This window comes from Watersipora subatra, chromosome 1, assembly GCF_963576615.1.
Source record: "Watersipora subatra chromosome 1, tzWatSuba1.1, whole genome shotgun sequence".
NCBI classification, from domain to species: Eukaryota; Metazoa; Bryozoa; class Gymnolaemata; order Cheilostomatida; family Watersiporidae; genus Watersipora; species Watersipora subatra.
Window position 1 is genome coordinate 52,971,170 of NC_088708.1, and position 14,366 is coordinate 52,985,535.

Here is a 14,366-nt window from a genome sequence, read left to right on the forward strand (position 1 = left end):
TATAAATGAATGCATGTATAATAATTTTCTTCAACAGAATTAATGGTAAGACTTGTCTGTCCACACAATACTTGAGTAAACAACTCCCATTGAACAATGCCTCTAATAATCGTTTATACAATATTCAATATCTGCAGAAAAAGGTTTAACAATTTTTTGGCATTAATATAGTGAAAATCTATATTTAATTTAAATAATATAATGAAATTAATTAAATAATTTGAGTTATTTTTATAAAATTGATACTTTCGCAGAAACATCGTGTTTTGATAGCACCCGGCGATATCGTTGAGAACGGTCTGAGAGAGTGCAGCTCCAGCTTGTTTGTTATTTGCCTCTTTACTAGCTGATTAGTGACGAAGAATCAACAAAATGTTGAAAACAATTTGCCTTGTTGCTGTAACATTCAGTGTGCTTATCTTACAAGGTATTTTACTATCATTTAGTTGTGAAAGTGTCTGTTCTGCGTTAAAAATTGTCTATTTTTTTCAGGTAGAAAGGTAAGATCAAGTGAACCATCCGTATAACATGTATGTTTTGAGCGTATATATTTTTGAAAGGTGGTTGTCGCTTCAAACTCTTGTAACATAGTTGTTATATTTATTGCATATATACCCAATATTATGAATCGTATAGGTAGTTTAGAGTTTCACGCTGCTGTAATTGAGGGCACGTTTTGTTCATCTATCACGCCATTTCGTTTGTTTAGTATGAATGCAAGATTTGGGTAACGATCCCTCTTTTGATTACAGGTTTTTGAAAACCATGAGCACAAGTTATAATTTTGACCAGTGACGTCAAATTCACGAAAAGTTGCTCGTTGTTGTGGGCCCAGTGTACACACTAGTAGACTCTTTGTTTGGTCAAGCATGCATGCTATTTCGAAAAAAAGTGTTTGTTAGCACCTGTTGGATTACGGTTTTACTATATCATGCCATGACTAGTATCAACAGTTCAACCAATTAATTACTGTCAGTGCATGCTGGCTGAGATACAGGAGATAAGGCCTGAGATAGAATCATCTCGATTTCTCATATATTATTTAAAACATTATAAAGTATACATCTGGCCTAATTAGTCAAAATATGATTGTTATGATCATTATTTAGTCGTGAATGATATACAGTTTTTCAAAATACTTTGTTGAATGGAATTGCCAGGTTATGCATCGGAGAGATTCTAAAAGTAAATGTGTCTTTTCTGTAACCAACGTGTAACGACAATAGGTTGTTGAGGCATTGCGTCGGGAAAGATGAAACCGACACATTTGGCAGGCACCTAAGTAGTTGGACAAATGTTGTAACTATTACGATATATGGTACTCATTATTCACATTACATAACAGACATGTCGACGATATTTCAATAATGGAAAATCCAACACAAACACCATGATCTTCACTCGGCTGTAACCAATTCTCATTTGTTAATCTATTTGTGAGTGTAACGCGTGTATAGTAGGTTGGCAGGTGATGAGTTTTGCAGATATGGAATGTAGTCAAATTTGTAGTCAAATATTTTTATACCTCTCTAATAGAGTTCACTTGATGATATTTATGAGTAAAATATCACCTCGTGCAAGCAGATGACCTTTAAATTGCAGTTGTTTGTTGGATTTGTGAAACTTGTCTGTGTAATTAAAGTGAAAACAAGACTAAGGTTGTGTGAACATGACATAAAAGTTTTAATTTGTGAACGAAAAGAAATACATATTTTTTTATTATAGAAATTTAAGGCTCGATTCAGTTTTGTTCTATTGCCTTTGTTTGAGTTTTAAGTTAGTCGAAACTTTTATTCTGTTTCCATAAAATTTCAGCATTTGCTATATAAAAATATGGATTGTATGTTCACATGTGGAGTATTTAAGAGTTGTAGTATCTTGCATGTAGTACCTAATAGGCCTTCTTTTTTCAATTGAAATAACATAGATATACATATGTTAAAGTATTGATAAAATGCATTTTATTTTCAGCAAATGCTAATAATGTTACTTCAAACTCACCAAATGCTGTTGAGTGCATTAAATGCAACTCACATCCTTCCATTGATGGAGCCGCATGCTATGATCCCATTGATCTTACTCAGATTACTGCCACGGAAATGTGTGATTCTGGATTTTGCCTCAAATACGTCCAGAACGGTGTGTATCAACTTTAGATTTATTATCTAAACTTGCTTTTCAACTATTTAACCAAATAATATTTCTATCGTAAGTATGTTTTCTCGTCTCTGCATTGCAGAGATGCTTAATGAAACTTGCAATATCACTTAATATAACATATTATATAAATTATGATATTGCGTTTTTGAATATTAAATATAATGTTCAAAAACTTTATATCGTTTTGATGTATAAGTTTTATGCTCTAGATAGATTTCTTCAATGTTGAAGTTAGTGGTTGGGTGGTATTTAGTGGTTGGGTGGTATTTAGTGGTTGGGTGGTATTTAGTGGTTGGGTGGTATTTAGTGGTTGGGTGGTATTTAGTGGTTGGGTGGTATTTAGTGGTTGGGTGGTATTTAGTGGTTGGGTGGTATTTAGTGGTTGGGTGGTATTTAGTGGTTGGGTGGTATTTAGTGGTTGGGTGGTATTTAGTGGTTGGGTGGTATTTAGTGGTTGGGTGGTATTTAGTGGTTGGGTGGTATTTAGTGGTTGGGTGGTATTTAGTGGTTGGGTGGTATTTAGTGGTTGGGTGGTATTTAGTGGTTGGGTGGTATTTAGTGGTTGGGTGGTATTTAGTGGTTGGGTGGTATTTAGTGGTTGGGTGGTATTTAGTGGTTGGGTGGTATTTAGTGGTTGGGTGGTATTTAGTGGTTGGGTGGTATTTAGTGGTTGGGTGGTATTTAGTGGTTGGGTGGTATTTAGTGGTTGGGTGGTATTTAGTGGTTGGGTGGTATTTAGTGGTTGGGTGGTATTTAGTGGTTGGGTGGTATTTAGTGGTTGGGTGGTATTTAGTGGTTGGGTGGTATTTAGTGGTTGGGTGGTATTTAGTGGTTGGGTGGTATTTAGTGGTGGGAAGTAAAGTAACTATTTTGTATTTACGTTTTGTTTGGTACAATTTGTTTTTATGGTGAGTATGATTTGTATATTTCAATGGATTATTTTTATAGCAGCGGCTTATATTTACAATATTAAAATTTCTTTTTTAATTGTTAAATAGAAAATGATCTTAAACAGAATTAATTTTTCAATGATTTAATGAATGGCTGCTTTAACAGAAATTAACAAATGAAAAACGTTCTTACTGAAATTCGAAAAGCTGTTGGACAAGCTTCTGTAAGCGTTTATAAAGCATTTAATAGATTGGCTGGTTACCTTGTGTGATGTTAACATTTAAACCAGTTGTGTTAAAAAGCTTCTTTTCTCGTGGGAAGCATTATTTAGTTGGTCTGGTCATATCTCCAGAGAAGCTTTATTTATTCGACGTAGACATTCTGTGAACGCAAAGGAAAAATAAATATTTGTTTCACTTGTGTTGGACTTTGTTACTAGCTGGTCACTAGCTTATGCTGGTGACCTAGTTACATCATATACTGTAACTTGGATATTCTAGGGTACAGCCATGATAATTGGGGCACATAGTGAGGTGCAAATTTAACAAAAAAGCCTTCAATATTTGACATTACACTCAGATGGACACCACTTTCAAACTATCAGTGATGCCAAATCATATATAGCTTTCTGGCTGTGGCATTGCGAAGGCTTTCATTATAGTTGTAAGAAAGGTTACAACTATAAGGTAACTGTACAGCCATCTAACAATTATTTGTAACCTCTGCGATTATCCTTTTCTGGTTCCATGAAATGACAGTTTTACAGGTTTTAGCATCCCGAACAGTCCCAAAATGTTGTCTGCAGACGGCCGTTTCTTACAGTTGCTACACCTGGGGTGTCGAAAATTTCAAATGCGAGATATACATGTCATGCATCCCATGTTATAAATCCAGATATTACTATTGCTTCTCCAAATCATGATTCCATTTCTCACAACTACATTCAAGCATATTCTTTTCATTGAAACCTAACGAAACCTAACTATGGTTTATGTTGGCAACATATAAAAAGCTACATACTCTGAATACTGTTCATTTAGCTGGTGAATGTTTGCACTGAATGTCTTATTTTTAGTGGAGAAAGACATAAAACAGATAAACCGGGGCTGCGCTGAGCATAAGGAGCCTTTACTCGATGTGAAGAATAAGGATGAAGGGTGTGTGCTCAGCACAGGAACTAAGCTTATCCAGGTAAGCATAAACTAGTATTTTTAACATACAGCGGAACCTCGGTTCTCGAACATAATCCGTTAAACAACAGCAGGTTTTGTCATAGTAGGTCTCAGTGTTGGGATCAGTGTCAGAGTTGTGCCTGAATTATACGTAATAATATTCAACAGTGTGATATGATGATGCAAGTAGAGCAACCATGCAGTTCTAATTACTTCTCTAACTAGGCTCCACCTCCTTTATGCCTACCCTCTAACTCAATCGCTACCGGCAACTCTCAAGACATTCTAGCAAATCACTAGCTCCTTTCTAGATAATCTGTATGTTAATATGTACAATTAAATGCATTAAAGTGAGGCCATCCTCACAAATTAATCTCGATTGTGTTAGTTGTTATCTCTTGGCAGGCAACATCTTCATGACCCTCACATGCTTGTCACACATAGATAAAGAATTTGTATAAACAGTTTACAATGCCCTTTGATTTCCTGTGTAAGCCGGCAGTTATACGTTGCTGCTAGCAATGCCAGGCCAGTGGTTGTAAAATAGGCTTATGTTTTAGCTTGAAGTGTGCAATTGCAAGGGCAATCGCTGCAACGGAGCCGTGGACTTCAGGTCAACGACATCAGTCATCATGGCTGCCAGTCTATTGGCAGTCATAGCTAAGCTGCTCCATTAATATCATTACCGTTCCTTGGCAACCACTCTACAAACTTTTCCTATAGAGCTTTTATCTGCACAGGATGAAACACGATTTTCATGTGATTCTGGTGTAAAGATGTTGTGTCTGTAAGATAATAGTATTATAAGTCAATTAAAAGCCTTTAGAAAACCAGGAGAGTGCATCGACAGCGATGTATCCGCATACATCTATGATTATAGTTATCTTTATTTTACTGAATGACTGAATGCATGATATCTTAAATAAATGTTGAGTGTAGATACAAACTAATTCCTAGATCTGTTGCGTTATATCATATATAGTTGCTGTTATTTTATAGTCTTTGTCAATTAACCTAAATCATATTTTTTCCAATGATGTAGTCACCGACTTGTTGCAAATACACTGAAATGTACCACTTTCATGAACTCTCAATTCTCGCCAGCAATCTGGATGCATGTTGATTTACTTGCGCCTTCCTCCTGAGCGTTGCGAGAAGCCTCTCCTACAATAGATGTATCGTGGCAATAAAACTGTCTAGCTGTCCTTATGGTTGTCAAGTTTACCTATCAAATCAGAACTTTTTTTTTAATTATGTCGTTGTCCTGACCAGTTGTCTTAATAGTGAAAGGTCAAGATTTCATTGCCAAGTTATACCCATGGGAAAGATTAGTAATTATCTTTTCTAACATTTTATGGTGATCAGTATTGTGTAATGTTCAGCTCTGCTCCAATTCTCAATTCTCTACTAGGAGGCTAATGTAAAGCTTCAGACATACATCCTTATTTCCCATAGTAGCAGTACTCAACCTAGTTTATACTAGGATATATATAACTACTCACTGCTTGTTTAGTGTCAGCGTATGCATATTTGTTTGCCAAGGACCAGAGTTTCTTGGCCAGCTGTAGCATTGCATCATCAGCGAGGTCACCACAGGTCACAAGCTGTTCCAGTGTCACTAATGATACGTAAGCCTGTTTCTTCAGGTTCTGTGGGAATACAGCTATAAATCAATGTCATTATGCGTCTTAGAAAATATAACAAGACTTCAGTGGCACTTATATCCTTTCTAGGTACATAGAGTTTCCTCTGGATGAAAATATATAGTAATGAATTGGTAACTTAGAGGTCTCTGTAAAGTTAGTTGTAAGATATAAAAGAATGAGAGACTGAAATGTGTTGCAGGAAGAATGGCCAACAGTTTCGAGTTATCAATAATTGGACATATACTCATGTAATAATAAGCCAGGCTATGCATAGGTTCACTATCAATGGAAGCCAGCAGCGGACCTTTCATGTCGGCTCGGTCAAACACCAAGTTTTACAGATAAAATTCAAGTTTCACAGATGCCAACGATTATTCTAGTGCTAAATTTTGATGCATTCAATATCTCAAATGAACAATAAAGCTATAGACACATGGCTAGTGTTTTTGCAACATTCCCTGCTCTGCAGGAATGTTGTCATGAAATCAATAAAAATGACTGTTCATAACAAATGGCAAGATTTGAGTTGGAAGCTTCAATTATAAAGAATATAGAGAATAGAACCTCGTATCCCTCTGAGAGAGTCTTTAGGTAGCTGAGTATTTCATCCATGATCGTTGACGAGATTTTTTCGACCTCTCTTAGGAATTTTTCATCATGGCCATAGAGAGTGTCATTTGACTCGACTAAAATAAGCAAATAAGTGCAATCATCCATACATTAGCATAAATATGAGTGTGTTCCCACAAAAGTTAACAGTAAACATATGTTATGACATCCTGATGGCCTGCTGGGATAGCCAAGTTTATATCAAAATCATCCTTCCCAACTGGCTGCTATATAGAGGCACAAGCTAGTACAATGCAGATCTTCAACCCTCACAACCCGTTTCCCAATTTCATTGAATAACCCTCATGAACAGGATTAATAGATGAAAATTACATGTATAACATTCGAGCTGCTAGTGAAGCGTTGTTTGCATACAAGAATAAATGTCCACAGCAAAAGATATTTGCAATTAGAGAAGAGTCGTAATTGTGAGGCCCCAGCTCAACTCACCATCACCTCCGCATACAAATGCTCAGACACGCAATGTAAAAGTTCTGCAAATAGTTGTCTCATTATGAGTAGCAATAATCTGCATCGTAAAACATTAACAATTTCTGAAACATTGCAGATGTGTAAGTGAATGTGGAAATAGAATATGAAATGAGAATATAATTTATACTTTTACCAAATTTTGTACATGTATAGCGCATCTGCATAAGCTCCAGAACCAATAAAAAATACACTTTATTTTTATAAGTTTATTTGCTCTAACATCACAGTTTCAACACATGATGAAACGGATTAACTCTGTAAGTAGAAGTTTGCTTGTCTGTCATTTGATTGTAACTACAAAGCACCCAGCTTGGAAGTATATTCACGCCATATTACATAAAGCAGCTGAGCTTTATCCAAACACTCCGACCTAATCACTTTTGTTCCTGACAAATAAGCTATTATACTTTCCTATTGAACTCTAAAGCTCAATTCTAATAAAGTCTCTTTATTTCACGCTAATTGGACAGAGTTTAATCATAATAGCCCTCCACTAGTATCAACTAGGGCCAGTGCAACCACGCAATTCTCTCACCCTTGTCAACGTGGTAGAGATATTTCTCTTGGGATATGGCCGACAAAGCTCGGAGTACAGACAGGTAAAGCTCCAACCTGACCATCTCTCCGCTGTCAAAACTGTAGCCTTTGATTACATTTATGAGTCCCTTGAAAAGTACAAGCACTCCCTGATCCGGGTTGTCCTGCAATGCCACTAACACGCTTTTCACCAGGTAAAACGCCAGCACTGACCCACCTTCGGCTAAAGATTGCAAGACCACTGTTACAAGAAATTAGACTCCTTGCAATAATAGCAAAGGTGAACACATGATTCTTGGTTTGTCACTAGACAAGAGTTTTATAGTGTAACACCCTATATTGTCCAATACAAAAGACTGACCCTACACTATGCAGCCTCTGTCAACTTTTATCTATAAAAAATATCATTCCAAACTTTGGTTATTCTGTTGTAATGAGGCCAATGCAAACTGAAAATATTTGAGAGTGATACATATTTCATTAAAAACAAAAACGGTAGGATGATTACTGCTGCTATCGAGAAACTTAAAAATAGCTTGAACACCACATTAGCTTGAGCTGATCCGACCTCTAAATAATTCTGAAAACGCTCATTTGGATCTCAGGCTAGGTTAATATTCTAACGGCTTCGCATTTATGTGCGTAGGTTTTTGCTAAGGCAAAAATTATAAAAACTGCATTAACGATCCATGTTAAAATCATTTCCAAATTGTGGGAGTGAAAATTGTTACGTGTGATATGGGAACTCATTGCTCATATCACGCAGTACTCGTAGTGTGATGATATAGCTTAGCTGATTTGATCCCATCTGATATTTGTTTCTCAGGTTCTTATGTTTACGTTGCCTGGTCCACAAACATCATACACATGTTTAAATTGGAGTCGAACTTGGTCTTTAAATCGCTATATCCTCTCTAAACCCTTCAACGTCTTGGAATGCAAGCGATTCATACAGTTGCAGAGTTTAAGGTTATAAATGGAGCAACTCCAGATAGAGAAGACAGCTTGTATTTTGCAATTTCAACATTCAATATAAACACACAATACTTTGTTTATAATCCAATCAAACTGATGAAAGAATTTTTATCTCGGACTAACTGAAATATTGCAACGACGGAGCAACGAGGTCAGGGCCGGCTGCTGAGTCGGCCTTACGATCAACGTCACGACCGGACTGAGTCTCATCACAGCAAGAGACTCGGTCACTGATGAGCCAGGTGGGTATACCGAGCTCATTAAACAAAGGACCCGCCAGCCGAGCCTGCAGAAGAGGGCGGAGCCTATCGCACCAACCTATAAGGAGCCCAAAAAAAAGACTTGAGCAGAGACACCGGCGATCTCTCTGCATGTGGTTACCTGTATGCACACACATTGACTGCATGTAATTATATATATGTACTGTATTGCTCAAGTATATATTTGCATTGGTGATACACGCGATGTATTTATTCTTGTAGAGAGTAAAGGGAACCGGCAGTTTCATTTACAATATACTTGTTATCTCATCCACTTGAGTAGCTCTTCACTTTACTATCACATTTTATATTTAAAAGATACATAAGCGGCTAGAATTGGCGCGTGTAAGACGAGTTTAAGAAAATCTCATCAGCACCAGTACACATGTGTGCAATACTTACGGGTACAATTACCAGGTTTGACAGGAAGTTGTGAATATATTGCACTACGAAGGGCTCGCTACTTCTCTGTTTCCCATCTATTGGCATCGTAGCTGGAGTCTCCAAAAGAGCTGCTATGCCAGCCTTAAACAGCGCCTCGGCTGTTAATACAAGAGGTGTTCAGACCTTAAGGCTAAGTGGTGCACATTTTAAGCAACCCTGTAGCTAAGTTACAAATTTTTGCCAAGTTTTTATAAGAACACTGATAAAGAGTTAGACTATGTTGATACTATTTTGAGAGACAGTGAAAGCAAAGTTATCAGTCTGAGTGGAACCTATATTATCATAACATGTCTAAAATTACATACACTATGTACTAGATCAAGGCTATTGAGAATATATTTAAAATGATCTACATTGTAGGTAATTACACCAAAATATAGGTTGTGTACACCTAAATTACATGCCTATCTGACAGTATATGATATTCCACGCCTACAGTGCACTAAAGATAAGTCAGCATTTATAATCTCCCACAAACAATTTCAAAGCCACCCAGAATGCGCTAGTAAATTAATTAGCAAATAATGCAACCCATAGAGGTTATGGTTGAAATGAATTGCAATAACTTGTTTGCCTCTCTATGGGTAGAGTATGACCAGTGTTCAATGGCATTGACCTTGACACAAATCAGTGCTTACCTTGAGAGAGACACCGGTTGAGCAAAGCCACCTGCCCAGAGAGCAGATAAAGGTTGAGTTGTATGAAGGTGCTGTCGAGGGAAGGAATAGTGATGAAACAGTAGGCAGCGCAAGCCTGCAACAGACCCCGGATTGAACTCGGTATATAAAAAAGCAACATATAAATTTAGATGTTTAATCGTAAATTACGAGTAATAAAAAATAGATAAATTGATTAGATTAAAACAATTACTATAGCCAGGCTCCAGCTATCCACAAATATGTGAAAGTCGGTTGTGTCTATGGATATTTTTGTTACCATATAAAGCATCCAGCATTTGATGGCCTTCAACTGCACTTGCTCTCAGGTAACCGTGTTATGAACAACAAAGTTTAAAAGTATTTAAAGAGTTTATATGAGCTGTGACCTAACCTGTATACCCTGAAATGATTGATGAATATCGATGATACTGTTATAAAGTTTCAGTATTTTTCCAGTATTAAAAGTTGCTGCAGATACCCATCCTTGATGTATGTATAACTTTCTATTGGAATTGATAATCAATAAAATGATATTTTTCATTACATGTCAAACAAAAATAAAAAAACAGAAATCATGAATTATTGAGTGAGCTGAACAAACATATTTTGAAAGTTAATTATTATTGCGTTTATAATTGTATGGTAATCACAAAAATAATTTCTTTGACATTAAAATAACTGAATGACAGCACAACAAGACAATCTACTCACCCGAACAAACGCAGAAGTCTTTTGACTGTGGTTACCCTTTACAATCTTACGAGTTGTGACAGCCAAGTTGTTGACGCACTATAAACAGACAGATGAGCTAAAGAGTCTACCACAAGTATCAAGGATATTCTGAGTTTTATCATCTGTAATACACCAAACTATAGCTTTGAGAGAGTAGCTGAAAATTATATTACATATTATTTAATAAGTAATATTAAATAATATAAATATCTGTTTTGTGTTAGGGTTATCGAAAAGGCTAGTAGGATGTTGTGCATTTACTTAGATAAGATAGAAAAGGGGGAAGTGTGCAAGGAACATGTATAAGGCATTCTGAATGGAGACTTGCCACTTTGACTGGGAGGAATTCATAAATGACCCTGTGATTTGAATATAAGAAGTGTGAATAGAGAAATGCAAACCAGTTCAAACTGATCTCTATTGTCTAAAAAACAATTTTACCACAATTTAATCATTACAAAAAAATACATTTCGTTTATAAGATAAATCTTCGCCAACTTTATGTCATTGCTAAAAATATTAAAACAACTTATAATTTTAGCAAACGGTTTCAAAAAGCAAAACCATTTTATAAAAATGGGAGTTATTAAAACCATTAAGTAATCTGATATGAAAAGAAATAAAGTTATCTCCTCTTGCTAAAGGTTTGGCTTATCTTATCTAGTTCACTGTATGAAAACATACAAATTTGAATCTACAACTATCAAGATCGATGTAATTCCTTTTTTGAACTTAGAAACAAGCCCCTAAAAGCTTTAAAAAAATTTTATTTTGTACAAAATTGTATAAACCAAAAGCTGAAGGATATGAAATCATTTTTCTTACTCTGAGCCTGCAGCTGGCCAATCCACAACAAAATCATGATGCACAAGATTTCTTTTGAGTTTGCATTCAAAAAGTCTCCCCATCTATTGATGGAAGGAGTAAACTATTACATAACCACCAGGACTCTAGCAGCCAACAGCTGGTGCCTTATCAGCCGACATGAGATAGCAAATGCAAACTCTAGACAAGAGGGCGTAACCACACAGATATCTGACCTGTACAAGCTCAGTCATGACTGGATCAAGGTTGGTAAAGTTGGCTCGAGCATCTACATAGAAGTTGAGTTGTTGCTCAAAGTTGTTGCCATAGTCGACCTTGTGTATGAAGGTGCCGAGGAGTTGTGCGACAGCACGTCGCTCGTCATCTAACGACAGCGCACTATAATTGCAATATATGGGCTTTATACGACGGCTTTAATGATGCAGTATAACATTACTAGAATAGAAAATGACTAAAATTGTGTATGCTCCAAGATGAAATGTTTCAAATTTTTATTCTTTTTTAATAGTGTAATTTTACTGCTATAAGAATTTCATACAAACAAATTGAAGGTTTGAAAAGCTAATGTTTTTAAAAGGAAAGCATTGGTAAGCAATGATTTTTAAACAAAAAACAACTATTTAATTTTAACAAAAACAAATACTATAACTTAGTCAATAGATCAACAAATTTAGCATGGCAATTTATATAGTAAGAGTTACCCACACATGCAAAAGCATTGCATAATTGGAGTTGCCTGCTCATATGTAAATATGCCAGATAAAAGTTCCCTTTGTCAGAAATCATAGCACAGTAGGAGTTGTCTATGTATGCAAAAGATAGCAATATAAAAGAATCATTCATTAATAAAGCATGCTTTAGGTGACTATCCAATGCTATAGCCAAAAAGGTTTTCCGATGCCATCTTCATCCTTTTTCTCAAATCAAGATCAATAATATTTATAGCACTAAACAAGCGTTTGTTCAACTATTGATCAACTGATGCTCTCCACAGCACATGAGCTGAATCTGCAGCAGATTGACCAAAGTAACCATTGACAAATCAACACTGACTAAATTTGTAATAACACAAAGAAAGGTCTCTACCTAGCAATTAAAATAAAACCGCTTGAACGACTACCTTAATCACTGAGTTATGTCAGATTATCTATTCAAAAGCAAGATGAAAGGCGCAAGTTTTTAAACAAAGCATTCAAAGCATTCTTGACCACTGTACAGATTGGTGATGGTCCCAGCCAGGCCGACAGATTTAGTATGTAGTAGAATTTTGACATGGGTAAATTTGATAGATAAAAGTAATTTCTGCGGTAAAGTCTGCCCATAAAATATCTATCAACTCAATTGGTGAACAATACATGTAAGGATTCTTTACCAAAATTTATCTATTTTTTCTAACAATTTAAAGACTACAAACAAGAGAGGATAACTTTAATGAAGGAGAGAGGATCACCAGCTTACTTGACAGAGTCATGGAGAGTTTTACACATGAACATTATTGTGCTGACTATAACAGGGTCGCTGACTTTTTCCAACTGGTACCTACAAGAATCCATTACACTGACACACATTGCACGATAGCATATGAACAACAGGTTTGGTACGAATAAGTGAACCAAACCATGAAGTTGACAAGGGCAGTTACATTCGTACTTGAAAAGAATTATGAATGGTTCCAAATAAAGACCAGAACAAAACAACAAATGATCAAAAATGCCAACAACTAACAGTAATGCCTGCTTAACTACAAACAAATCAGTAAAGGTTTCAGCAGCTTGTTAAGACTGTAATGGCTGAATATCTTAAAGACCTGGATATCTGCAACGACTGGGATTTACAGAGAAATTGCTGATAGAATAACTTTGATTTGTAACAGTAAAAAAGCTAGCAGCATTGGTTAAACCTTTTGCATCATGAATTATAGACAGGTGGAAGTGATTGCAATAAATACTACGGCTGGTAGTAAATGGCTGACTTACTTGCAAAATGCTTCCACTATGATTCGTGCAGAGCTGATTTTAACCGAATCCTTTTGAAACAAGTCGACAAAAGACATGAACTTTTCCTACAAATAATACAACAGCATAGAATCAGAAACATATTAGGTAGAAAATATCATTTACGAAGCAAGAAATGCAACTACTGTACTTGCATGCGCCTCAATTAGTAATAGCAAACTACTCGATCAATTCTTCACTTTGATCTCAACTCCTGTTTGCTTAACTGATGGGAAATGAGTAGCAAAACTAAACTGAAACTAGTTAATTGTTGGGCAATTATAACTAAACCGAAACTAGTTGTTGGACAATTATAACTAAACTGAAAGTAGTTGTTGGACAATTATAACTAAACTGAAACTAGTTGTTGGACAATTATAACTAATCTGAAACTAGTTGTTGGACAATTATAACTAAACTGAAAATAGTTGTTGAACAATTATAACTAAACTGAAACTAGTTGTTGGACAGTTACAACTAAACTGAAACTAGTTGTTGGACAGTTATAACTAAACTGATACTAATCGATAGCCTAGTAAAACTAAAACGAAACTAATTGCTGACCAAGTGAAACTAAAATAAATCTAACCATTAGACAAATAAAAAGTGAACTAGTTGCAAGGGTAAGTAAAATTAAAATGAAACTAGCTGGTAAATTAGTTGAATCAAAGTGAAACTAGCTACCCAAAGAGAACTGATTGGTTTCCAAGAGACAGACATACCAGAGTGAAGAGGAGAGTGAAGTTGTGAACATGATCGAGTATCTTAGACATGATTATCAAAAGGTTGGGGTAGAAATCTTCAAAGGCTCTGTCAGGATTGAGGTGCTTGATAATGTCGGCCAGTACAGTGTTCATTTCTTTTTTCTGTAAACAGCGGGCATCATTCAGACCATACAAGAGTCAAAAGTGGCATATTCATTGTTAGAGTTGTACTAGAATAGAGAAAATATAATAGGAAATGGAAAACG

At 35.8% G+C, this 14,366-nt stretch overlaps 2 protein-coding genes across 2 annotated transcripts in view; one reads left to right on the forward strand and one right to left on the reverse strand.

The window, feature by feature from the left end:
* Positions 1-279: 279 nt before the first annotated feature.
* Positions 280-5,304, forward strand: LOC137385819 (uncharacterized). The gene is made up of 4 exons (XM_068072389.1): positions 280-427; positions 1,972-2,139; positions 4,127-4,242; positions 4,784-5,304. Exons 1-4 carry the CDS (start codon positions 373-375, stop codon positions 4,898-4,900), a joined length of 456 nt encoding a protein of 151 aa, XP_067928490.1. The 5' UTR covers positions 280-372; the 3' UTR covers positions 4,901-5,304.
* Positions 5,256-14,366, reverse strand: part of LOC137385810 (VPS35 endosomal protein-sorting factor-like) — a 28,582-nt gene continuing 19,471 nt past the window's right edge. Inside the window, 11 exon segments of the mRNA XM_068072373.1 lie at positions 5,256-5,387; positions 5,726-5,872; positions 6,434-6,555; positions 7,506-7,671; positions 9,145-9,284; positions 9,825-9,939; positions 10,557-10,634; positions 11,618-11,780; positions 12,861-12,941; positions 13,379-13,464; positions 14,119-14,262. Coding sequence (XP_067928474.1) covers positions 5,304-5,387; positions 5,726-5,872; positions 6,434-6,555; positions 7,506-7,671; positions 9,145-9,284; positions 9,825-9,939; positions 10,557-10,634; positions 11,618-11,780; positions 12,861-12,941; positions 13,379-13,464; positions 14,119-14,262 — 1,326 coding nt within the window. The 3' untranslated portion in view covers positions 5,256-5,303.

Coding starts and splice junctions, on each gene's coding strand:
- LOC137385819 (XM_068072389.1), top strand. CDS start 373: ATGTTGAAAACAATTTGCCTTGTTGCTGTAACATTCAGTGTGCTTATC. Junction 428..1,971: donor CAGTGTGCTTATCTTACAAG/GTATTTTACTAT, acceptor TTTTATTTTCAG/CAAATGCTAATAATGTTACT. Junction 2,140..4,126: donor CCTCAAATACGTCCAGAACG/GTGTGTATCAAC, acceptor TCTTATTTTTAG/TGGAGAAAGACATAAAACAG.